The 22,863-nt window shown below is 54.3% G+C and overlaps 11 protein-coding genes across 11 annotated transcripts; 3 read left to right on the forward strand and 8 right to left on the reverse strand.

Moving 5' to 3' along the window:
* Positions 1 to 864: 864 nt before the first annotated feature.
* Positions 865 to 3,141, reverse strand: M421DRAFT_102222 (uncharacterized protein; the record flags this gene model as incomplete). The annotated part of the gene is made up of 3 exons (XM_033586747.1): positions 865 to 916; positions 971 to 1,555; positions 1,604 to 3,141. The coding sequence occupies 3 exons, from the start codon at positions 3,139 to 3,141 to the stop codon at positions 865 to 867; spliced, it is 2,175 nt and encodes a 724-aa protein (XP_033447067.1).
* A 937-nt stretch (positions 3,142 to 4,078) lies between these two features.
* M421DRAFT_422419 (Abi-domain-containing protein) lies at positions 4,079 to 5,551 on the forward strand. Its single transcript, XM_033593155.1, has 3 exons — positions 4,079 to 4,349; positions 4,456 to 4,833; positions 4,881 to 5,551. The coding sequence occupies exons 1-3, from the start codon at positions 4,281 to 4,283 to the stop codon at positions 5,454 to 5,456; spliced, it is 1,023 nt and encodes a 340-aa protein (XP_033447068.1). The 5' UTR covers positions 4,079 to 4,280; the 3' UTR covers positions 5,457 to 5,551.
* A 740-nt stretch (positions 5,552 to 6,291) lies between these two features.
* On the reverse strand, positions 6,292 to 7,487 carry M421DRAFT_422420 (S-adenosyl-L-methionine-dependent methyltransferase). Its single transcript, XM_033593156.1, has 3 exons — positions 7,378 to 7,487; positions 7,202 to 7,326; positions 6,292 to 7,113 (listed from the first exon to the last, which is right to left on the reverse strand). Exons 1-3 carry the CDS (start codon positions 7,474 to 7,476, stop codon positions 6,516 to 6,518), a joined length of 822 nt encoding a protein of 273 aa, XP_033447069.1. The 5' UTR covers positions 7,477 to 7,487; the 3' UTR covers positions 6,292 to 6,515.
* Positions 7,488 to 7,692: 205 nt separating this feature from the next.
* On the reverse strand, positions 7,693 to 9,409 carry M421DRAFT_207536 (cysteine proteinase). Its single transcript, XM_033588182.1, has 2 exons — positions 8,540 to 9,409; positions 7,693 to 8,489 (listed from the first exon to the last, which is right to left on the reverse strand). Exons 1-2 carry the CDS (start codon positions 9,169 to 9,171, stop codon positions 7,853 to 7,855), a joined length of 1,269 nt encoding a protein of 422 aa, XP_033447070.1. The 5' UTR covers positions 9,172 to 9,409; the 3' UTR covers positions 7,693 to 7,852.
* Positions 9,410 to 9,509: 100 nt separating this feature from the next.
* On the reverse strand, positions 9,510 to 11,617 carry M421DRAFT_422421 (uncharacterized protein). Its single transcript, XM_033593157.1, has 2 exons — positions 11,299 to 11,617; positions 9,510 to 11,248 (listed from the first exon to the last, which is right to left on the reverse strand). The coding sequence occupies exons 1-2, from the start codon at positions 11,414 to 11,416 to the stop codon at positions 9,648 to 9,650; spliced, it is 1,719 nt and encodes a 572-aa protein (XP_033447071.1). The 5' UTR covers positions 11,417 to 11,617; the 3' UTR covers positions 9,510 to 9,647.
* A 153-nt stretch (positions 11,618 to 11,770) lies between these two features.
* On the reverse strand, positions 11,771 to 14,431 carry M421DRAFT_422422 (NADH-ubiquinone oxidoreductase 75 kDa subunit mitochondrial precursor). The gene is made up of 5 exons (XM_033593158.1): positions 14,267 to 14,431; positions 14,191 to 14,214; positions 13,747 to 14,129; positions 12,109 to 13,697; positions 11,771 to 12,054 (listed from the first exon to the last, which is right to left on the reverse strand). The coding sequence occupies exons 1-5, from the start codon at positions 14,382 to 14,384 to the stop codon at positions 11,913 to 11,915; spliced, it is 2,256 nt and encodes a 751-aa protein (XP_033447072.1). The 5' UTR covers positions 14,385 to 14,431; the 3' UTR covers positions 11,771 to 11,912.
* A 662-nt stretch (positions 14,432 to 15,093) lies between these two features.
* Positions 15,094 to 16,806, reverse strand: M421DRAFT_207561 (uncharacterized protein). The gene has a single exon (XM_033588184.1). The coding sequence runs from the start codon at positions 16,662 to 16,664 to the stop codon at positions 15,192 to 15,194; it is 1,473 nt and encodes a 490-aa protein (XP_033447073.1). The 5' UTR covers positions 16,665 to 16,806; the 3' UTR covers positions 15,094 to 15,191.
* Positions 16,807 to 17,262: 456 nt separating this feature from the next.
* On the reverse strand, positions 17,263 to 18,213 carry M421DRAFT_207615 (uncharacterized protein). Its single transcript, XM_033588187.1, has one exon. It carries the CDS (start codon positions 17,878 to 17,880, stop codon positions 17,344 to 17,346), a length of 537 nt encoding a protein of 178 aa, XP_033447074.1. The 5' UTR covers positions 17,881 to 18,213; the 3' UTR covers positions 17,263 to 17,343.
* Positions 18,214 to 18,547: 334 nt separating this feature from the next.
* On the reverse strand, positions 18,548 to 20,012 carry M421DRAFT_66744 (nudix family hydrolase; the record flags this gene model as incomplete). The annotated part of the gene is made up of 2 exons (XM_033596349.1): positions 18,548 to 19,430; positions 19,477 to 20,012. The coding sequence occupies 2 exons, from the start codon at positions 20,010 to 20,012 to the stop codon at positions 18,548 to 18,550; spliced, it is 1,419 nt and encodes a 472-aa protein (XP_033447075.1).
* A 182-nt stretch (positions 20,013 to 20,194) lies between these two features.
* Positions 20,195 to 20,651, forward strand: M421DRAFT_207613 (uncharacterized protein). The gene has a single exon (XM_033588186.1). The coding sequence runs from the start codon at positions 20,276 to 20,278 to the stop codon at positions 20,591 to 20,593; it is 318 nt and encodes a 105-aa protein (XP_033447076.1). The 5' UTR covers positions 20,195 to 20,275; the 3' UTR covers positions 20,594 to 20,651.
* M421DRAFT_422425 (AICARFT/IMPCHase bienzyme) lies at positions 20,456 to 22,705 on the forward strand. The gene is made up of 3 exons (XM_033593159.1): positions 20,456 to 20,626; positions 20,676 to 22,016; positions 22,065 to 22,705. The coding sequence occupies exons 1-3, from the start codon at positions 20,608 to 20,610 to the stop codon at positions 22,502 to 22,504; spliced, it is 1,800 nt and encodes a 599-aa protein (XP_033447077.1). The 5' UTR covers positions 20,456 to 20,607; the 3' UTR covers positions 22,505 to 22,705.
* The last annotated feature ends 158 nt before the right edge of the window (positions 22,706 to 22,863 follow it).

The following is a 22,863-nucleotide window of genomic DNA, read 5'->3' on the forward strand; positions in this document are numbered from 1 at the left end:
ATTATCCGTTCCCAAAGCAGAGATGCGCAAACCATGACTGGGTCGAGAGGCTGGAGACTGCGATTTTCCCTTGGATCATTTCGCACTCGAAACATGAAACAGCCTATCATCTGGCAGATCAGGCAGTACCCGAAAGAGCCTCGTGCGCTCAGCCTAGAATTGCACGTTCATGCTCGGATGCATTGATGGCCAAGCCGTCTCCCTTGAATTACATATGTCGCTTGTATTGACATCGGTGTCACGAAATTGAAGCGAGACTGAGGCTGTGCAAAGAGGAACAAAATGAACGTGGATCGCGCGGCCTCAGGAGCGAAGCGTGATGGTTTTTGCGGGAATTGTCACTTTGATCAATTGATGAAGTCTTATTGACAATCTTTATGGATCGAGCGTTTATCGGAACTTACGATTATGGATGCGCAAGCACCGTGGTGCTACGTTCCTGGATGCAAATCTACAATGCCAGCGATTCTATCCATGTCAAATCTTGGATATACAAAAAGAAAACTTGCGCGCAGACTGCGGCTGGAATATAGAACAAATGGGTAGTCAGAAGCAAAGAACGCCCGCTATGCTATGCTATGTGTGCGCGATATGCGAGATGAAAAGAAAGAATTTTTGTACAACGGCGCGGCCGAAAGTGTCTCGAATCGAATTCTTGTAGAAGTCCGACTGAGCATCAGTCGTGGAGCGAGGAAATACATTAAGAGGCGTAGATGGCATCAGCGAGGTCATAAATCGGTCATTATCGAGAGGGTATGTCGAGATGGTGGGCGTAGGTTCTGGGCGTGTGGCGACGATAGAGCAGAAAGATCCGTAGGGGGAGTGTTGTAGATCGGTGATGTATATCGCAGGTTGGAGAGAGCTTCACATCCTGGAAGCCAGGATGCCTAGTGCAACTATGACCCCGACTAGAAGCCTGTTGCTAGTCAGTAAGGAGATCACTTAGCCTGAAATCATGCTTTGTACGTACGTTCCAACCCCTGACATCACTCTGTTCAGATTGCGCCACCAGTTGGCTTTCTGGTAGGCTTTGTTGTCTACCGGACCGATCTGTTGTGCATACTGCTGCTCGAAGTCGTTTTGACTCCCGTTCTGTGTCAAGGTCGGGTCGAAAGGCAGCGGTAAGCAGGAGGCGATCCACCATGCTGGGAAGAGAATGAACCCCAATGTGAAAAGGAGGATCTGCCTATTTTGTCGGCTGAACGGATGCTTGCCAAAATCCTTGTCCATCGATGGTGCCTTCCAGAAACTGTAGCGCGGATGCCCACGCCTGTCGGTTCGAAGATGTGGCGTCGACCAGCCACTAACGGGGTGCATGTAGGCTCCATTCGCATACCCGTTCTCATCGATCAGTTGCTCAGAGGAAAGCGACATGGTGTCAGTGTGTGACCCGCGGTGGCGTGGTCGGTTGCGCGGGCGGTAGATGTGAGCTGGGAAGTTGCTTTCGGAAGGTGTGTGTGTGCGACCGCTGTGCGATGTGCCCAGACGTATGCTGCCAGAGGATTCTGAAGCAGCCGGTATCATGGAGATGCGCTCTCCGCGCTGGTAGTATGCTCTTAGGTCCGTTAGTGTGTGTCACGCATTTGTTTGCCGGAAAGCTCACCTTGCCCATGCTGGGATGATGCTGCGGTTCAATGTAGACAAGTCAGACTGTGACGATCCAGGTCGTGACGAGTTCAGTGATGTATCGCTGCCCTGTCTTCGAAGATATCCCGAGTTCTTCATGCGAATTGTGTTGGACGGAGGGAGAGGTGAGACTGTGTCGAGGACCTCGTCTCCGAAGCTCTTCTCATTGTACTCGCCGGATGATTGCAGCTGTGGTGAGAACAATGGCAGGGGGACTGCCGACTCTGAAGGTGTAGACGAGTAGTTGTCTGACGACGAGTTGTAGCTGCCAATAGTCTGCCCTCTCCTCCTCGGAACATTGGTTGAGCTTCGTTCCGCATAGCTGTCTGAGGACAGCGACCTGGGGCTAAACGATCGCGATCCACGTGCGAGTGATCGAGAATCGCGTTCAGAAACGGAGGCGATAGTGGATAGCTGAGAGCTCCAGTTGTGCGCCAAACCGTGGTCGACAATCATTCGGGATGCGATGCTCGATGACTGGGTCTCGGCCCGCTGACTGATGGTTGTGGGGGCGCGAACGACGGGATAATTGACTTTGACCCCGCTTGCCCAAGTGGCTGTACTCGATTCATGGATAGTTGGCGATGGCGCAAAGGTGGGTTGCTTCGGTTCGATGCTGGTAGACGAAATGTCAGAGTATGCAAACGACTCCGTGGATGGCTTCAATACAAGTTGTCGATGCGGAAGGTCACTATCGAGAGCCTGTTGCCGTCCGTCTTCAGATCCGGCAAACGGGGGGCACTCTTGCGGTAACGGTCGACTGACACCCGTCGAGTTTCGGCCGGCATTACTGGGGTCGGTAGGAGAGGGCGCGCGTTCAGTTGAGGCAAGTGATGCAACAGATTCCTGAGGCGATAAGGCGCGAGTACGGCTTTCAACGGATTCACCACCGGACGATGAAGGTGGCACAGCGCGTATAGTGGACCTTCGAGCGAGAGGAGTTGTTTCTTCTTCTAATACGTCCAGGTCTGTTTCAAAGTCCTTTAATTCTGCTTGGCCGGGCGATGACGGGGGTGTGCTTCCTTGGGAAAATCCAAGGGAGTATCGCGAATTGGAAGTTCCCACAAGGGTGTCGTCCTCAGACGTATTAGTCGACACCGAGTGTCGGAAAGTGTTCTTTGGACGATGGGAGGGTGGCTGTGGTGCAAGGGTGTTGCTGGCGCCAATGGCTTCGAACTTTGCGAGGGCATTGGCGACCCGGCTGCCGCTTGAAACACGAGATCCTGGGGTCTCGAACGCGTAACCTGGCGCATTGCGAGGTGGTGGAAGGATTTGTGAGGGTTCACTAGGCACTGGAAATTTGTCGTATATATTGTTCCCAGGATCATCGACAATGCGAATGGTTGGGCCTGAATGACGGTTGGATTGATCTGATGCCTCGGAGAGCGGTCTGCGGAAGGAAGGAGCTGGTCGCGGCTGCGACGGCGGGGTGAATGTAGGAGCTTGTGCGAATGGCGAGGTGGTTGTATTTTGCGATGCGTTTGCGCGATGGCGTGAATCGGGGTTCGAAGACATGCTGTGGTGTGATGTTGTGCCAGGTACCACAAAACGTGAGGTCTCGGAAGCGTTCGGACAGTTTGAAACGGACCATTAAGGAAAGAATAGTAATAGAGTAAAGGCGACGGTTGAAACGTCAGATCAAAGAGGGAATGGTCAAAAATGTACAAACATCAGAATCGGGCCAGAGGCCATTGAAGTAAAAGCAATGTGAGCGACAGGACGGGGGCCAGAGGCCGTCAGAGTTTCGAAAGGAAGAAGAACAAGGTGGAGAGTGGCTCCCAGATGAGAAGCCTCAGAAAGGCGTGGCCGGACGCCTCGGCCTAGTCGTCGAGGCTGCTGCAAGATGCAGGTTCGTGCTGCGAGCTGCAGGGAGCTCAGTCCTGGGCCAATGGTACAAGCGGTACCCCTGTAAGTATCGAATTGTGCAGACAGGCCTTTTTCTGGAAATTGATCCCCAGTAACTGGCTGTATGACGAGCCGCACGATTCTCCAGCCTCCAGGTCTCCCTCACTATTGCTCACGCTTGTCACTGGTCAATTTGATCGATAAACAATTGACGCGTAGCGGGCTGAACGGGAAATGAGGTGGCTTTGGGAGGATCCCGCAGCCAGTGACGTGCTGCCACGGACCGGTTAACGGTCTGCCCTTGATCTTCACTGGATGCTAGCTGGCCACCGCGCTCTGCACGACGCAGGGATGCGCGACAACGGCAAGAAGGTGCCGGAGGGTGATTTCGCGTGTGTCGAATCGGGTCGAATGGAGGTCTGGATCGCACGTGACGTGGGATGTTTGCTGTGTTTGCTCGGTGGGTGGTATCGATAGCGGAGCTTGGTGAAATGATGATGGGCTGAAGCCAACACGCGGGGACAGCTCGTGCATTATTGTATAGATCACGCTCAGGCTATTTCCAGGCGCAAACTCTGCTGTCCGAGTTTGCGACAGCCAGCACTCGCAGCATGCCCCCGCCTACGACCGATTGGCGAGAGCGTCTCAGCGACATGTACAATAGCTACAAAGGCGGTAAGTTTGCGGACAATGGTTGGCTTGTGTGCGCCCGTGAGGCCTGCACCTTTTTAACGCCCGCGCGACCCACACCAGGCTGAATCGACGACTGCACTGCTGTTTCGCTGCTCAGCGTTCGCTCCAAGGCTACCATGAGTTCTAACGTCTTGCCAGTTCCCAAGGCGCCAACTGTATCTCCCACTGCTGCGGCTCTACTGTCGGTGCGTTTCAAATTACCCATCCCCTACATCATTACGATTATTCATAGCCTATCACGGCTATCACACCAAACATTCCTGCAAACAACGCTGACCGGAGAATCTGTAGACTGCGTTCGTAGTTATCTACGTAGCTCCATTCTATCTATCTTCGGCAACTCGACCGTCCCCAACTCTCACTCGCGATGCGCCCTCCTCCATACGCGCCAGAACGCGCGCGGTGACCTTCTCGACGATCACTTGCGCCATCATCACTGCGCTGTATCTCTACCAGCATGATGTCTCGGTATACCAATTGCTGCACCTATGTGGAATATGGCCAGTCTCCATCCTTGACAGCGTGAGGGGTATGCTTCTGGTGTGCATCCTCTTTGCCGGGCCTCTATTCGAGAACGGAATTGTAGACGGCGATTGGAGGTATTGGGTCAAGCTCCAGGGAGTGCACGAGATATTAAGCAGCTGGATCGGATATAGAAACTTCGTGGTGGTAAGCATCTTGACTTCAGCAACCGTGCTTTTCTAAGCTTCACCCAGGGTCCTGTCAGCGAAGAGATCGTATGGCGCTCGCTCATGGTCCCACTGCACGCACTCGCACAGTTCAGTGAGAAGCAGATTGTGTTTCTGACCCCACTGTACTTTGGTATCGCTCACGTCCACCACCTCTACGAGTTCCACATCACACACCCCGAGATTCCCATGCTGATGGCTACGCTACGTTCGCTGTTCCAGTTCACCTATACCTCGCTCTTCGGCTTCTTCGCCACCTTTTTATACCTGCGCACAGGCAACGTGTACACTTGCATTTTGGCGCATACATTCTGTAACTGGATGGGACTTCCGCGCTTCTATGGGCGCGTAGGAGTAGAAGCTGGAGTGCCGATTGGTCCACCTGACGCAGACAAGAAGGACGATGGTGCAAAACGCGCTGCGCCATACCGAGGGAAGGGTACTGCATGGACAGTGGCATACTACGTTATTCTGGTCGTGGGATCTATTGGGTTTTATTACCAGTTGTTCCCTCTTACGGAGAGCACACATGCTCTTTTGGTTCAGTCAGCGCGCACCAAGGCACCATCTGGTGCCAGGGCACACGTCTTGCATCAATACTGATATGATCCTTCTTATTAAAAAGTTGGTAGATCAATGAAGTCGAAAAATACCGTCAAAACTTCGGACGGATGTTGCAGCAAAGCAGCGAAACCCACCCAATGCGTTTTCTCCCACTGCCCTTGCTGCGGATCGACAACATCCTCGTTTTCAGTACGTCCGCCTCTTCTATAATTCTTGTACGGCTAATACGTCGCGTCATCAAAGCTAAACATGCGGGTGTGATCTCTCTGTGTTAGTCGCTTAAAGCATTCCTCATTACCGGTAGCACGTCTTGCCTGCCCCTCCCCCCTCAAGTCTGTGGAAGCTTTCTCTGCGAAAGGGGACCTGACGACTCTGTCGCCAATATGTGTTAGGCCAACAAGAAGCCTCTATACCTCGCTGTCGGGGTTGATTTCAATGATATGGTTGCGACGCAGGTATTTGTGAATGTCAACGATGATACCACCATCTGGAACTGAAATTTTCCTGGTCATGACCATCGCTTCGAGGGAGGGCCAGAGTAAGAACCACTCCCTCGATGTCACAACCCACGATTATGGCGCCAGGCAGCATCCCTTCCGGCCCAATACTCCGCCTTTAGTGCTAAGGGGGCGACAATCATTCAGACAGGCAAAGTGCATATACCATCGACTTCCAGCGCACATAACCAGTGCATCCGCGGTAGGTTTCAGCTCTTCAAGGAGCGCAGAAGCGCGACCTCCGGGGCGGCGAGTCAGGAGAAAAATATCCTCAGTGCACCAAAGAAAACAAGTGCGGTGTCTGGTGTAGCGAACAAGGAGGTTGTGGCGTATGGTCCTGCGCAGCGTAGCCGTAGTTGCCACAGGCGTGTTGAAGCTGAAGTTAAGAATCAAGATTCTATACTATTACTATTACTATTACCATATGGCTTTAACAAAGCGTTAAGCCTTGCTTGTTCTTCCACGCAAGTCCTTGCCAGCGATGACCTCCAAGTCTGAAGTCGAACAGGTATCTGTCGTCGTTGTCGTCGCCCGTAGCCACGGCTGCAGCTGAAAAGCCATACAGACTTCAAGACTGAATCGAAGCATCATGTGCCATTGATCACTTGAGACTCGCTATCGCCCACCAGTTGTCCTTCTCGTACCCGCTCTCAACGACACTCCCACCAGCTTTCTCTATGTCTTCTTCGAGCTCTCCTTTCCTATACAGATGATAGTACCTCAGAAATACCTTTCCATCCTCTGGCTTCGTCTCCTGTACCTCGGTTTGCTGTTGCGTCTTGTCCGCGGTCTTTTCTTCTATATCAGCACTCTGTTGTGCTGCATCTTCGTCCTTCCCCCGTGGCTGCTGTTTCTTCTTTTTCGGTACTTTCTCCTTCTTCGCCGTCATGACCCAAGGCACCATGACGTCCTGTTCGCCGCCTTCATCCCAGCCCCGGCGACTGCTCTTCTGCTCTAGCGCCCAGACGTAGATTAGTGCTTTGCCTCCACTCCCACTCAGACCTTGCTGAGACGGCCGCAGAAGGTTCAATATGCATGCAACGGCTTCTATGCGCCGTGCTGGCGTAGAGAGATGGTGGACGACAGCTATTGAGATGGCGAAATCGAAGCTGCGTGGTGGATGAGGCAAGGAGAGATTATCTGCCACAACGACATCGTGCGGCTTGTGCTGTTTTGCAAATGTGACAAGATTCGTCGACCTATTTACTCATCAGTATCAACACATTTGAAGCACAAGTTCGCGTGGACATGAAGTTTCAGGCATGCTCAGATGGTGAGGGATCATACCGATCAGAACCCACAATGAACACTTCTTTGTTCACAGCCAGATATTTTCCGTTTCCACAGCCTACATCAGCGCCGATAGCACCACCGGGCTGCTCTTTCAGGAAACGCTCTACTATCGGCCATGGCTGTATTGGGTTAGTCAACTCTGTGTCGAGGGAGGGAGGGGCGACGCACACCTTGTAGCGAGTGGAAGAGAAGTGCGAAGCAATCTGTTCGTATACTTCATGCACATGCTCTTCTTCATAGGTAGTACCTGCGGCGTCGGACTCGGCCATATCTGTGGAAGGTACGAGTGGTGCAAGTGCGAGGGTGAAATTGTAGGGTTTGCACATGAACCAATGAGGGGTCACGGCGTTAGCGAGACGTCCTGTTCTCTTTCATGCCCAGCGGTCGTTCTGACTTCCTCTCACATCGACCACAGGCGTTACGACAGGTTTAGGTTTTCGGGTCTCTGTGTTACTCGATTCGTATTCTCCTGCTGTACAGCGCTGCAGAAAGTAGGTATAATTTGATAACAGCTTGCGAACTACAACTACACCGATGCTCTTGCGAACAAAAATCAAAAGACCAATGACAACGCTACAGATACAGTTATGTCAGACACAGTTATGTCACCCACGATGCCGGTAAAAGCTCAGCATTATCGACGCGTCAAGGCGCTTTCTGATGTACTCGACAGTACATCAAAACAACAGCCCGCATCTGTTGATGTGAGTTTTCCCACGACAGCTTTTTCGGAGTGAGCTTCACAACCTGATCATCATTCACTTCGTACGCATACTTTGGTCCATGCACCGACGCGTGCCAGTGGCCTCCGCTGTTACTCCCGCCACCGTGATACAGTACACTGCTAAGACGATATTTCAGCGGCGCGACATGTCCTGGCTGCGGCATTAGGTGCTCGGTCAGGTCGAGATGTTTGTTAATACTGATGACATTGTGATTTGGTGACCCATCGCTGTTCACGACGCTCAGCTTAAGGCGGAGAAGCTCCGGCGCCGCTTCGATTTTGAGGGTCTTTATCACCTGACGTCGATGATTGCACGTTGCGCATTTCAAGGCACCGATGTTTTCTGGTGTAAATTTGCGTCGCAGAGATGCTTTTACAGAGTCCGTCTGTCCGCTTGGAAGAACGTCGAGGCCGCGCAGGCCGTCCATACCACCCTCGTCGCTCGCAGCATGCGGTGCAGGCGGTCTTGGAGCTCCACACTGACATCTCAAAGCGAGGTTGATGTCAATATCGAACAGCGCATCAAATTGGCGTCTCCAGTCCAGGTTTTGTGGTAAACCGCATCATCGTCAGCAAAGGCTATACATCAGATCAGATTAGTGACTTACTCATAGTCAACAGATTCCAAACACGCCTGAAGGAAGCGCGATTGGAACTCTTCCGGATCTTGCTGCTGTCCATCCATTCCCGCTTGGGGCGTAAATCGCGACAATAATGCGTCGACCTGAATCAGTGGAAGAAACGGTGGAGTACGCGAGTTAAGAGATCTAGGCTCATCATCGGATTCCATTTGATGTTTGCCCCAGTAGACCTCAACTAAGTTCTTCATCGCGCAGGCAGGGCAGTTACTCAACGATTTAGCCCCCCGGACAGGAACATAGTCCTTGGACATCGCTGCACGCTCAATGCGGCTTTGCGTTGCAAGGGGTTTCTGGCAACGAAATTGGCGTGTGCCATCTTTCAGCCTGGAATTGTGCGAAAGGATCCAGTTCAAGAATCTCGGCCCATGCATCAACGCCTGCAGTGCACTATTCCGGAAACAGTCGTTCCCACGGTTATCAAGACCTCTGCTCGTCTTGTTGACTCGGGTTATTGGCCAGCTACAAGCTATGCGCGCGGCAGCGGTGTCTTTAGCACGCTGCCTGGCGGTTCGATGGAGTATAATGGCTGCTCTGGGAGGATTACCGCGCAGGCTATACCGCGCATCCGGTTTACCCCTGCGCTGGAAGTGGACGACCATTGCAAGCCAGTTAACAATTTATGGCGCAGTGAAGATTGCGGCTTGGACAGACTCCGTGAAATCGAGCGTCGCCTTTAGGACCGCAATGGTTATGCACAATGCAATGACAGGCTAGGGCGTTAGGTTTGCTGGTAGTTTTCACAAATATGAGAATAGAATGTTGATATAGTGTTCCCAGAGGTAAGGCGAAAGCATGAGCTTATTGGTGAGGAGAACAATGAGCGGGATATCTGTGTGGTTCCTTTTAGCACCGTGCGATAGCAGATAATACATCTTGAGGTCAGATAATAAACCTTGTTTGCGACAAACAAAGGAGCAAGGACTGAGTAAAAGAAGCGTGGAAGTGTCACTGTCATGAGTCAATAAAGAACCCACGTAGATTGACATGTATGACTACATATTTCTATGCCACGGCATTTACATGCGCATACTATGGTGATTGACGGACAACGCCACTCACCCAAAATCTCCAGGTATCACTTCGCGCCCACGGGCTGCTCATCTGGGAAGCGGATAGTCCTGTTCAGAGCGAGATCCGCATCACTCACAGCCGCAATTGCCTCGCAACTCACACCTTCTCCCTCGTCTCTCGCTACTGTTGGCGCTGCCGAGAGCGGCATGGGCATCTGCACGTTGCTCTTCGACGCGCTCCTCGAGGGATCGCCAGACTGCATGATAGACCTTCCAATTCTGACGACACGGTTCGGCAGCGAATCACCGCCCGTGCGAGACCAGCCCGGCCGGCGTCTCAAGCGCTGCTCGATATCCGTGGTAGCATCTTCGGCGCCCTCGGGAACGTAAAACGGCTCTGGGTCCTCGCCTCGAGAGGAGATGGCGCGAGATAGCGTGCGGGGGATGAAGAAACCGAGTTTACCCAGCGGGATACTGAGGCCGTGGACGATGACGGAGCAGATGATCGAGAACCAGATGACAATGTTCATGACTTCTATTAGGTACGCTGCATCCTCTCGTGTCTCGCCGTCGACCTTGATCTTGTTGAGGAACTCGATGCTGACGTAGAGGTAGAATGCTGCGCTGACGCCGATGGGGCCGAAGAAGCCGACGAAGAGCGCTTGTCGCTTTTGCTCGATCTGGTGGATCTGCTTGTGCATGCCGAAAACAATAGGTGGGCGGCGGAGAAGGAGTACAAGGATACCAAGGATGACGAGCCGCCAGATGGGGATCACGCTGTTGTGGTAGAACTCTGCCCACGGACAGATTGCTCCGAACCAGATGAATATCGATACGTTGAGGAGCATGTCGATCGTGGGTTGGAACGAGTCGTCCATGGTTTCTAGACGGAACCAGTCGTCCCATGTGAATGTGTTGCCGGCGATGAAGCACGCCAGAACGTCGTCGCTCCCGATCATCCCAACGGTACCGACGATGAACAGAGCGAGGGTAATGGCGAACACGAGAAAGCTTTCGCGGTCGACGTATTTCCTCTCCTCAGCCCAGTGGAGTAGCTCTTTTGCGAGCCACCCTACGACGGCGCCATAGATGACACTCAAGATAATTGTGTATCCCAAAGTTTCTCCAAACCAAAGCCCAATTGCGGTGCTAGCTTTCCCGTCCTGAGCCCAGCCATCGGTCCCATGGCTTCCGATGTGCTGAATCAGATAGAGCGGCAGGAATAAGAAGGGATATCCCAAGCCATCATTGGCCCCAGACTCAGCGACAATGATCTTCTGAAGCTCCTTCGGGATATTTTTATCCGCGAACTTGCCCTTGACAATGGAGTTGGACAATACAGGATCTGTTGGAGTAACACAAGCCCCGACCGCCAAGGCCTGTAGAAAGCTTATGTGGGGAACCAGCGCGAAGACGAGTAGACTGGTGACAATCCACATAGTCGTCATAACAGGCCCTAGCAGCAAGGCCAAGCTCTTCCACTCTGTCTTAAGGTACTTTGAGGGCAGTTGCACGCCGGCAAGGACTAGTTGAACTCCAAGCACCACGCGAGTGAAGTACAATGTAATTGTTTCCAAGTTCTCAATGGAGTTGAGGGCATACTCTTGGGGTCTAATCCAGTTTGTCGCATGGGGGGAAAAGATGAGTCCGGCGATGAGTGAAATCACTGTAGTTATTAGGATCGTACGGCCGTAATGGCCACCTAGTTTGACTCACGTGCTTCCGAGAGGTAGAATTTCTCTTTCATCAAATAAGACACAAGCCCAAATAGTGTAATGAAACCGCCCAGCGAAGCGCAAACCATGTTGAAGTTGTTCAACGCCAAAGTTGGCATCGTGGCGGCTAGATCCAAAGACGATTGAGTTCCCAAGATGATCGTAGATGTGGGGTTTGGCCAATGTGGTGCCCGGTCGGTCAGGACTTAGAGGACCCGCTCACTTGACTGAAGCGAGGACTGTATCGAACGAAATCAACTTGAGTGCCTTGAAGATCATTTGCAATGGTATTGTGATATAGGAATTTGTGTTCTCGAGGGCCGAGTGTATTTGTGGAGGCATCGAGGAAGGAAATGGTACGTAGCGTGGCTTGGCAATGATGTTAATTCGCGCATTTCCCTACTTAAGCATTCCGAAGCGTGACGCTGGAAGGTGGTCAAGCTTACAGGCACATGTACATCATCAAAGACTTGAAAGATGGTAGTTGAACAAGTACGCTGGTATTCTCATACACTCTACACCATGGAACTCGCATGCCAGAACTGATAAAGGAAAATGTGAGCCTATGTACAATTCAAAACTCCCCCCGTTTTCAAAACCATGCTTTACATTAGCTTAGATGTTAGCTGCCGACGCGATTTGGGGGGTTCCCTGAGGCCCATAGCCAACCTGAGGATCGGGGTATCCAGGCGCCATGAAGTTAGTCTTGGGGTTCTTCTGCTCCTTTGCCGCGGAGCATCGTGCCATTGTCGGTGAACTAAGAATTCGTTAGTATATAGTGTCGTTGATACCGCAACTCCGTGTGACTTACTTTCTTGAGATGGCGTCTGTGAAGAAGAAGTTCTTGATAGGCTTCTCAAGGGCCTGGCCTGAGATCGACGAGCCCTTATTCTGATCTACCAGCTGAACCTTGCTGAGGCTAGGCAGGGAGGTCGACTCAACCAAGTCGTACTTCCTGAAAGCAGGGGATATCTCCTCCATACGGTCGCGAAGCTGCTCAACATCATCGTAAGGCAGCTCAGCACCAAGGTATTCTGAAGCCGCACGAATGATCTTCCAATCTTCTCTCGAAGCACCGGGCAGACCAACGGCAGCGCGAGACATCTGTACACGACCCTCAGTGTTGACGTATGTGACAGACTTCTCTGTGTAAGCGGCACCAGGAAGGACGACGTCAGCAAGCTGAGCACCACGGTCACCATGATGGCCCTGGTAAACAATGAAAGCATCCTTGGGCAGCTCAGCCTCGTTGATCTCGTCAGCACCAATCAGCCAGATGAACTTGGCCTTGGTGTTGGCAACCTCAGGCGAGGGGACAGTGAAACCAACATCGTAGGCGCCAGTGCGGGAAGCTGTTCGCTGGAGGACATTGTAGCCGTTCCACTCGGGTGTGGTGAAGCTAGCCTTGCTCTTCTCGACGAAAGAACCAACCTGCTCGAAAATAGCCTTAGCATCGGGGTGCTCCGCGACAGCGCTACCAACAATGATCATGGGCTTCTTAGCGCCTTGGAGGACCTTGCCGAACTCGCCAGAAAGCGCGCTCTTCAGGTCATTGGCATTGGCCCCGAGGTTCGAGTACTCGAAAGTGCTCTCAAAATCCTCTCCGACAAGACCGACCTGAAGGTCTGACCTCAACCACTGCTTGCGAATGCGGGCGTTGAGAACGGCCGCCTCGTGGCGGGGGTTGGTGCCGATGAGGAGAATGGCATCAGCCTCCTCAACACCGTAGATCCTGGAGTTGAATGAGTAGTTGGCGCGGGAGTCGATACCGTGGGCAATAGGCTGGCTACCACCGGGCTGGTCAAGAGCCAAGTTGTCAGAGCCGAGCCTGTTGGCGAGATCCTTTGCAGCGACGAGGGTCTCAACTTCAACTAGGTGGCCAGCAACGAACTTGATCTCGTTCTCCTTGGGTGCGATCTTCTTGAACGCATTGCCAATCTCAACAAGGGCCTGCTCCCAGGATGCAGGCTGGAACTGGTCATCGACTCGGATAAGAGGGTTGACCAGGCGCTGTGTGCTGAGAGCGTCGCATGCGAATCGGGTCTTGTCGTTGATCCATTCTTCGTTGACATCGTCGTTCAGACGGGGCAGAATCCTCATAACCTGAATGCCACGGGAGTCGACGCGGATGTTGGAGCCAAGGCCGTCAAGAACGTCGACAGTCTCGGTCTTGTAAAGCTCCCAAGGACGGGCCTTGAAGGCGTATGGCTTTGAAACCAGAGCACCAACGGGGCAGAGATCGATAACATTTCCGGAAAGCTCAGAGTCGAGAGAGGTCTCGAGGTATGTGCCGATCTGTAGGTCGTTACCGCGGCCAGTGGAACCCATCTCGGGGGCACCAGCCACGTCGTTAGAGAAACGGATGCATCGTGTGCAGTGGATGCACCTGTTCATAGAAGTCTGCCACCTGTAAGTCGAGCGTTCGTCCGCCTCTCATAAGAGTCCCTACCTTGATCAGAGGACCAATGTTCTTGTCCTCAACGGCACGCTTGCCGCCAATCTCGTGGAATCGACCGCGGTCGGCTCCGTACCTCATCGACTGATCCTGGAGATCGCACTCGCCTCCCTGGTCGCAAATGGGGCAGTCGAGCGGGTGGTTGGCCAGCAGGAACTCCATGACACCCTCGCGCGCCTTGTGGACGAGCGGCGAGTCGGTCTTGACCACCATGCCTGGCTGTACCGGCCATGCGCACGACGCGACTGGCTTGGGAGCCCGCTCCACCTCGACCAGACACATGCGGCAGTTACCGGCAATCATCAGCTTCTCGTGGTAGCAGTATCGCGGGACGGTGCTTCCGGCCTTTTCGCAGGCCTGGATGAGGGCGGACCCAGCTGTTCGGGGGGCGTCAGGACTGCCTCTGCAGCTGCGAGCGGGGTCAGTGAGGCAGCGTACCTTCGATTGAGACCTTCTTTCCATCTGCAGGGACTGTCAGCGCTGGCTGGCGCGGGCAATGGGGGGTGGCACAAACCGATTGTGAGCTCGACCTCTGCAGGCCGGGGGGCCGAGGCAGTAAAAGCCCGGCTGCCATTGAGGGCTGCGCTGCGGGCAGGCTTCCTCAGCGACCGGATCAATTGTTGCCGCAGCATGTTGGGGGCGTGTGAAGAGGGCGATGGGGCGTATTGCGGTGTCGTCCAGAGCTACAGCGCACCTTCTGTCGATGAGCATATGCCAAGACCATCATCGACAAAGTGGCAGGCGTGATTGGTCACACGTCCGAGCGCCTGCCGTGCGAACAAAATTCTTCGGCTGCCCACAAGCTCTTCTCTTCTTCACTCATTACGGGCACAATTTATTGTAGGAAGTTCGAGCCATCTACTCGAGTCTCCTCTATTACGTGCCCCAGAGCACGACCCACCGTGCGAGGTAGCTGGAGCAGAGGAGGCATCTGATGATATCTTGTTCCTTACCAACGTCGCTACATACTGCTGTGAAGATGGATGATGCTGTGAGCTAAGATGAATTGCTCTGCCTGAGGCGGCAGCAGTCTCGTTGGAGCTCTGCAGTCGCTGCACGTTGATTCGATGCTGCGTGCCACCAGCTGTGACATAAGGGCACGCCTGACAGTTCTCGCCCGGGTACTGCGCAGAACCTTCAGGCTGGAGAAAGGACATGCCGCCGTTGCTGGATCGCACGCATTCACTGCACAGGGTCACTCTTTGTTGCTGGTCAATCGTCTGGAGCGTATTCATAGGTTTCATTATCTTGCAATATCGACCTACAAGCTTCGTCTCAGACGGCCCGTAGGCCTGTGTATCGAGCTCTATCCTCCTCTGGCATCTGCGTAGCTTTAAATGATCAACTCCACGCGAAAGAAGAGATGACCTTGACCCTAAACGCCTTTCCAATAATAGACACAGTATGATCTGCACTAGACCACACTCTCATGACAAAACCTACTCCTCCTCAGGGCCAAGCTCCATCTTAGCGCCCTTGCCAGCAGTGGTCTTAGCGACCGGGGCCGAGACCTTGGCCGGGGGAACACCGAGACCGTTGTGGTTGCGGAAGAAAAGAACACCAGCGTTCTCGCCGGTGGCACCCTCGGTAGGCTCAACCCACTGGCACCAACGGGCGCTCTTCCACATGGCCTTCAGGAAACCGACAGAACCGCCCTCAGTGTCGGAGCGGTAGTGCTTGCCCATGACAGGCTTGATAGCCTCAGAGGCCTCATCGGCGTTGTAGAAGGGAATGGTGGAGATGTAGTGGTGGAGGACGTGAGTCTCGACGATGCCGTGGAGCATGACGCGGCCGATGAAGCCGAACTCGCGATCGATAGTGGCAGCGGCTCCGCGAACGTAGGTCCAGGTCTGAGCGTCGTAGTGAGGAAGGGTCGGGTCGGTGTGCTGGAGGAAGGTGATGGCGACGAGCCAGTGGTTGACCCACAGGTAAGGGATGATGTACCAAACGAGGAGGTTGGCGAAGCCGTAGTTCTTGCCGACCCAAGTAAGAGCAGCGAGGGTGATGGCAATACCAACATCGGAGAGGAGGATGAGCTTCTCGTCCTTCTTCTCGTACAGAGGGGAGGCGGGGTTGAAGTGATTGACACCACCAAAGAAACCGTTCTTCTTGCCAGCACCCTTGCCCTCGGACTGGCGCTCGTGGTAGTTGTGGCCGGTGACGTTGGAGATCAGGTACAAGGGCCAGCCACCTAGCTGCTGAGCAACCGAGTGGATGAGAGTAGCGATGGGTGTCTCCTCGGTAAGCTCGTGGAGCTCGTGCACAAACTTACCGACACGGTTGGCGTAAACCTCGCGAGTCTTGGGAACGAAGACCATGTCGCGCTCCATGTGGCCAGTGGCCTTGTGGTGCTTGCCGTGGGAGATCTTCCAGGAGAAGTAAGGGACGAGAAGAGCCGAGTGGCAAATCCAGCCGACGGTGTCATTGAGGACCTTGGAGGGAGAGAAGGCCTGGTGACCGCACTCGTGGGCCATGACCCAGAGACCGGTTCCAGACAGACCCTGGATGAAAGTGTAGAGAGTCCACAGGACAGCACGGACAGGCATCGAGGGGATGGTCTCCGGGGTGACATAGTTGTACCAGACATAGAAGACGGTTGCCAGCTGGACGAGGTCACGAGCCACGTAGCCCAGACTGCGAATGGCGGAGCGCTCGAAGCAGTGCTTGGGGATAGCAGAGCGGAGCTGGCCGATGGTGTAGTCGGGGATCTCGAACTCGTTGCCGTACGTGTCGAGGAGCTTGCCCGTGGGCTTCGCAGCCTCGGCTTCAGAGCCAAGCGACGAGAGGGAGGTGTTGGAGGCCGACCCAGCTGGGGAGTCGGAGGGCGAGTTCGCAATAGTCGAGGGGGCCGAATCGGCGGTGACATTGCGTCTCAGGGCACCCGCAGGACGGGCGGTGGTGGTTGCAGCCATCTTGAGATCGAAAACGAGATGGCGATGGCGTTGGTGGAATGTTCCTCAGCGGCGAGAGAGGGGCAATGGCAGGACAAGTTACAGAGGACTTGTTGGGGATGCAGGTCGTTTGTTGGGGTCGAATGCCTGCAACGACAATAAAGAACGATGGGCGGAAGACCTTCACGGAATTGCAAGGTCCAAGAGGAATTGAGGGCGATCGAGAGCGGATGCGCAGTTTTTAAAGCACCACGGATGTCCCAGGCGGTGTCGATGGATTTTTAGGTAGACCCTGACACGAACGGCTAGGGTCGCGAGCAAAGGTCGAGGTCGACAAGCAGGGGTACCAATAAGGACAGCTCCAGCTCGACTGCTAATGCACTACGATCCCTATGTCTCCACTCTGGGCAAATGCCAGACTGCGGCCTATGGATACGCTTGCCACCGCATGGAGCTCTCAGAGCACTGCACCGACTGCGAAGCACAGCTCGTGTGAGGCAGTGTCCACATTGTCCACAGTGGCGGTAAAGCTCGCGCATTCCCTAGCCTCAACACGCCTCAACACGCCTCTCTGGGGCGCTGGATGTCGAGCCGACTCCCTCTGCCCACTGTCTCGGCGCATGGGCACGGCTCTCAGACCGCCAATTATTTGCACCACCCACCACTCGTTCTTTTCCGCTGATTTGCTCTGCGGCCTCGCCTAGAGGTCGAATTGAACAGGTAACAAGTCTGTCCCGACCCGCTTTGAGCCAACGTCCGAGGCCATTCCGGCGTGGAGACATGGCATTTGGAAATTGGAATGCTCAGATCTTTGTACAGTGATCGCAAGCTCACAGAGATACCGGGCATCAGTTGCGGTGGGAATTTCGACGCTGCTGGATCTCGCGGCGAAAAGCATCCGGGATCTTTGCAAAGCTCCCCAAGTCTGATGTGCCGCTAGTGCCGTGCGTCGATTGGATGATTCGTCACGCCACCGAGGCTTCAGCTCTCCGTTCCTGAGTGGCGAGCTGCGGCGGTCATTTGCTGACCGAGTGTTCATTTCCCCCAATCTACATGCTGACAATGACACCTCTATTGCATGACCAGCATTAACGATGACCATCAGCTCGGAGGAACTCACCGTGTTACCAATGAATGCCCAAGATCTTAAGTTATGCCCGTTGCCCACGCTCTGCGAGGACATCAAACCGCTATCAGGTGTTATCAGACGCAAGCTGCACGCACCTTGGAATCTCATGTGAAAGAGGGGAACTGAGATCAGACATGATCACAATCAAGAGCCGCCAACCCAGTACTTCAGCTGATGCATCCCAACGACATGCTCCGCTGCGTGGGTGGACCAATGATCGACATTCACCACCACACGTCTTGGTTGCGAGCACCGATTGATCAATCTCACCTTGAGTGTACAGATTCTCTACAAGAGCTATATGCTGTGCGCCATTGGACAAGATACCGTTATCTCCGTGCATCGCCTACCACCGAATACTCTCAAAGCATACAGACAGCTCAACAAAGCAGACAATCAGCTCAACATTCGGTCGGAGGATACTTGCCGCACCAATAATTGTGATTCAATTCTGTTTCCGGCACCACAGCAGATGTCGTCGCGGAGTGGGTCCTCTCCAGACTTTCACATGCCAAAAGACACTCAGATCACGGGCGCACGACCGCCCCTAATCATGCTCAACGGCCCTTAACGGCTCCTTCCCTTGTCGGGGACTGCATCTAGCGTCGGAGGTTGCTTCCCAGATGTAGTGGAGTCAGCGAACCTGCAGCTTGGCAGTGCAATGAATGAGCATTGCTGGACGTCTACAAGGAAACTGTTGCGAGTATGTGAGAGGTCCACCATGTGTCATTGGATCGAGCTGTGGTGCATAACGGGCGTTGAAAGCTGGTCGATCCTATACATCCAGCTTAACCAGCCTCTGCCATTCGATCTTCTTCCAGGCGACAAACGCAAGGAGCGCAACAACACCTATCCTCCCTGCAAGCGCAGTGGCCACAGCTTGTCTCACAATGGGATAGTAGCCTTCGAGCATCGAATTGACCGCCGCACCCCTCGCAATCATCTTCGCCCGCCCAGTGTGTTCCCATCCTCTGCCTACTCCCAGCCCCGCTATCCCCACCTCGCCAGGCTGATTCCCTTCTTCTCCCTCGCTGAAGATCGGACCTACAGCCTCGCTCCCGAAGCCCGGCAGATCCTGCTCGCCTGCGGTCGTAGACGTCTGTGTAGGTACAGACGCCATCTCGATCGACTTCTGTGTCCGGAACCGGTACGACATTGCCCACATGACGAACCTGACATCCCAACTCGTAAACGTGGGATACGTCCACAGCTCCAGCGCATTATGCGGGGGTATGTGTTCCAGGAAGTCACTCACAATGCCGAGCGTCAGGCCCCAAAGCAGCAGCGGCGGTTTCCCATCGCCTCGCTCCTCGCCAAGTGCCAGATCCTTCGCCTTCGTGACGGCCGATTTTGGAGGCGCGCTGAATGCAGGCACGAAGTCGGGGATCGTGGCGCAGTGTGTGGAGTTCGAGGGCACCAGGCGGATGGCTGCGAACATCATCTTCGAGAGCATGGCTTGGAGGAACCAGCGCTTCATGCCGAGCTCGGATTTCGCGAGGCGCGCGGAGACGTCGGCGTATTCGTGGGTGCGGAGGACGGGGGAGAGCAGCGCACGGATGGGGACCCAGTGTGAGGAGGCCACTTCGGTGGGTTGGAGACGTTGGACTGGGTAGTTGGGCGAGGTGAGGAGGTAGATGTACGGGCAGAGTACCATGAGCCTCTCATCATTAGCTATGGTCATCGGGTGCGGAGAGAGGCACTTACGGCACCTTGCCCCAGCTTGTGGTGACTATCCGCTGGGGCAGGTTTCCTACTGCGATCGCATTGTGGTATCCCAGATCAATCCCGACTTCCTCCAATGCCTCCCTCATGGCTGTGACGGCATCGTCGTCGTCCTCTGGATCTCTTTTTCCTCCAGGCAACGCGACATGCCCGTTCCACTTGTCTCCTATCCTTGTCGCTCGTTTGATGAATAGTACCTCAGGGTCGCCGTGCTTCACCCAGTCTTGCTCGAAGAAGGCATGCAGTATGTCTTCGAAGCTAAGCTTCTGTCCCAAACCTGACGCGGCCGAAGATCTTCGACGTGGTTTTGGTGGCTGCTGCGATGTAGAATGTAGAGGCTTCTCGGCGTATGCTGGCCAGTGGTTGTAGTTTGGTTGCACGCGCAGGATCAGAGCTACGCTTGCTCTTTTAGGCACTTTCGGAGGGCACGCGACTTCGGGGTAAGGGTGTGCGTTGAGCTCAAGAAGGACGGATTTGAGGTGGTCGATTAGCCCTGGGGTGTCTGTCTGGCCTGACATGTTGACGCGCTGTGCTGGTGTGACGGAGTGTTAGTTTGTTACCATGGTACGGCTGCTGTGTAGGACGCGAATAGATGCTGGTCTGGCGCGGCCACGTGGTTGTGAAACAAGAGTATATTGAAATGAGGACACACGTCCAAACAGTGACTATACACGACGCAGTGTTGTTTTATGTAACACGGTTTTGATGAAGAAGTAAGCAAGCTCTCGGATGAGCAGGACATGGAGAGCCGAGGCTAGCATTAGTCATGTAAGCTGCGACCATGTTCAAGAACGCATATGGACGACAGCGTGTGTTGGCTTTGCGATGCAACAACGCAAGCGCTTCATCAGTCGATGCTCGTAGAAGCGAAGGTGGAAAATATATTTGCTCGGTAGCGCTGCCGTCGGAGGAAGCTCTAGCGAATAAGAGGTGCCCGAGATCGGAACAGGAGGGGAAGGGAGCATCGTCACTGGCGGGGGCATTTGCTGCGCAAAAATATCGAGACACCCCACGCCGGGCGCCAGTGCTCTACATATACCCCAGATACCCTTTGCTTTGCCTTTCTTTTGCACTTCAATTGATCCTCCAGAATTGTTGAAGTATACATTCAAAATGGGCGGCCAAAAGACTGGTGAGCACACTTACAGTGCTACACTTGCAGCAAGGCTGACAGCGCAAAGCTATCGTTTCCGTCTATGACAAGACAGGCCTCCTCGACCTGGCCAAGGGCCTTAGAGAAGCCAATGTCAGGCTCCTTGCCTCTGGCGGTACGGCCAAGATGATCCGCCAGGCCGGCTTTGAGGTCGAGGACGTCTCTGCCATCACCAAGGCGCCCGAGATGCTCGGCGGACGCGTCAAGACGCTGCACCCTGCTGTCCACGGCGGCATTCTCGCGCGCGACCTCGACTCGGACGACTCGGACCTCTCGGCCAACAGCATCGACAAGATTGACTTCGTCGTCTGCAATCTCTACCCCTTTTCCGAGACGGTGGCCAGGATCAACGTCACAATCCCCGAGGCTGTCGAGGAGATTGACATCGGCGGCGTCACTCTCCTGCGCGCCGCGGCGAAGAACCACGCGCGCGTCACCATCGTCAGCGACCCCAACGACTACCACGACCTCCTCACCGAGTTGAAGAACAATAACGGCGAGGTCTCCGAGAAGAGCAGGCAGCGCTATGCGCTCAAGGCTTTCGAGCAGACGTCCACATACGACAGCGCCATCTCTGAGTTCTTCAGGAAGAAGTACGCCGGTGATGGCGAGCAGTTCCTGCCCCTACGCTACGGCGCCAACCCTCACCAGAAGCCCGCGACCGTCTCCATGCCCGACAAGCCGCTGCCCTTCAAGGTCCTCGGTGGATCGCCCGGATACATCAACCTGTTGGATGCTCTGAACGCATGGCCTCTGGTCCAGGAGCTGAGCAAGGCACTCAACTACCCGGCTGCTGCCAGCTTCAAGCACGTCTCGCCCGCTGGTGCTGCCATTGGTGTTCCCCTCAGCGCTGAGGAGAGGCAGGTGTACATGGTCGACGACATTGAGGGTATCGAGAAGTCAGGTCTCGCACAGGCTTACGCCAGGGCGCGTGGTGCCGACAGGATGTCCAGCTTCGGTGACATGATTGCTCTGTCACACGAGGTCGATCTTCCTACCGCCAAGATCATCAGCCGCGAGGTGTCTGATGGTGTCATTGCCCCTGGCTACACCGCTGAGGCTCTCGATATCCTCAAGAAGAAGAAGGGCGGAAAGTACCTTGTCCTCCAGATGGACAACGACTACGTCCCCTCCATTGAGGAGACAAGGACCGTCTACGGCATCACTCTCAAGCAACACCGCAACGATGCCAAGATCGTTCCTTCTGACACCTTCAACACCGTCATTGTCCCCAAGGGCACCGGTGCTCTGCCCGAGTCGGCGCAGCGTGATCTGGCCGTGGCCACAATTGCGCTCAAGTACACTCAGTCCAACAGTGTCTGCTACGCGCTCAACGGCCAGGTCATTGGCCTCGGTGCCGGTCAGCAGTGTAAGTTCACCCAACTCAAAGGATTAGATTCTTACTGATCGGATTCAGCTCGCATTCACTGCACTCGTCTGGCCGGTGACAAGGCTGACAACTGGTGGATGCGTTTCCACGAGCGCACCCTCAACCTTAAGTTCAAGAAGGGTACCAAGCGTCCCTCCAAGTCCAACGCCATCGACCTGCTCTGCTCTGGTCTTATCCCCGACGGTGGCATCGAGTACGATGACTTCGCCGCAAATTTCGAGGAGGGTCAAGTTCCCAAGAACTTCTCCGCAGAAGAGCGCAAGGAGTGGCTGTCCAAGCTCCAGGGCGTCGCTCTGTCTTCAGACGCCTTCTTCCCCTTCATCGACAACGTCTTCAGGGCCCACAGGAGCGGTGCTAAGTACATCGCTGCGCCTACAGGTAGCCAGAACGACGGCGCAGTCTTTGAGACAGCTGAGAAGCTCGGCATCACGTTCGTTGAGCAGCACATCAGGCTGTTCCACCATTAAGCAGTGGTTTTTGTGTGTTACCAACAGGCGCATGGGATTTACGACTTTCACGTAAGATGATTTGATTGGGTCTAGATTCCCCAAAATGTGGATGCGAAAACGGTCACGAGGCTATAGAGACGAACAACTACCTATTCAAAATGACTTTTTACATTCCTCTCGCTTCTCGCCATCTATCAGCAGAAGTCTCCTTACCGCGTATGATCAGTGAAAGGGCTCATGCGAACTGAAAATCTCTACACAACGTCGTGTGCCTGGAGTCAGTTACGTCCACTTTTCGGTTGTCGGTACGATGCGCCTCCGGGTACCTTCGGCAGTCGTTCCGCGTCGTGCATACTGTCATGCCAGTGTCATGCTCT

The sequence above is a fragment of the Didymella exigua genome (genome assembly GCF_010094145.1).
Source record: "Didymella exigua CBS 183.55 unplaced genomic scaffold M421scaffold_20, whole genome shotgun sequence".
Lineage (NCBI taxonomy): Eukaryota > Fungi > Ascomycota > Dothideomycetes > Pleosporales > Didymellaceae > Didymella > Didymella exigua.

Coding starts and splice junctions, on each gene's coding strand:
- M421DRAFT_422420 (XM_033593156.1), bottom strand. CDS start 7,476: ATGGCCGAGTCCGACGCCGCAGGTACTACCTATGAAGAAGAGCATGTG. Junction 7,327..7,377: donor TCTCTTCCACTCGCTACAAG/GTGTGCGTCGCC, acceptor AACCCAATACAG/CCATGGCCGATAGTAGAGCG. Junction 7,114..7,201: donor TTCATTGTGGGTTCTGATCG/GTATGATCCCTC, acceptor ATGAGTAAATAG/GTCGACGAATCTTGTCACAT.
- M421DRAFT_422425 (XM_033593159.1), top strand. Junction 22,017..22,064: donor CCTCGGTGCCGGTCAGCAGT/GTAAGTTCACCC, acceptor GATCGGATTCAG/CTCGCATTCACTGCACTCGT.
- M421DRAFT_207615 (XM_033588187.1), bottom strand. CDS start 17,880: ATGAGATTCCAAGGTGCGTGCAGCTTGCGTCTGATAACACCTGATAGC.
- M421DRAFT_207613 (XM_033588186.1), top strand. CDS start 20,276: ATGTTCAAGAACGCATATGGACGACAGCGTGTGTTGGCTTTGCGATGC.
- M421DRAFT_422419 (XM_033593155.1), top strand. CDS start 4,281: ATGAGTTCTAACGTCTTGCCAGTTCCCAAGGCGCCAACTGTATCTCCC. Junction 4,350..4,455: donor CTGCTGCGGCTCTACTGTCG/GTGCGTTTCAAA, acceptor GAGAATCTGTAG/ACTGCGTTCGTAGTTATCTA. Junction 4,834..4,880: donor GATATAGAAACTTCGTGGTG/GTAAGCATCTTG, acceptor AGCTTCACCCAG/GGTCCTGTCAGCGAAGAGAT.
- M421DRAFT_207561 (XM_033588184.1), bottom strand. CDS start 16,664: ATGGCTGCAACCACCACCGCCCGTCCTGCGGGTGCCCTGAGACGCAAT.
- M421DRAFT_422421 (XM_033593157.1), bottom strand. CDS start 11,416: ATGCCAACTTTGGCGTTGAACAACTTCAACATGGTTTGCGCTTCGCTG. Junction 11,249..11,298: donor ATTCTACCTCTCGGAAGCAC/GTGAGTCAAACT, acceptor TAATAACTACAG/TGATTTCACTCATCGCCGGA.
- M421DRAFT_422422 (XM_033593158.1), bottom strand. CDS start 14,384: ATGCTGCGGCAACAATTGATCCGGTCGCTGAGGAAGCCTGCCCGCAGC. Junction 14,215..14,266: donor AGAGGTCGAGCTCACAATCG/GTTTGTGCCACC, acceptor CAGTCCCTGCAG/ATGGAAAGAAGGTCTCAATC. Junction 12,055..12,108: donor ACAGACGCCATCTCAAGAAA/GTAAGTCACACG, acceptor ACGAATTCTTAG/TTCACCGACAATGGCACGAT.
- M421DRAFT_207536 (XM_033588182.1), bottom strand. CDS start 9,171: ATGGTCGTCCACTTCCAGCGCAGGGGTAAACCGGATGCGCGGTATAGC. Junction 8,490..8,539: donor TTGGAATCTGTTGACTATGA/GTAAGTCACTAA, acceptor ACGATGATGCGG/TTTACCACAAAACCTGGACT.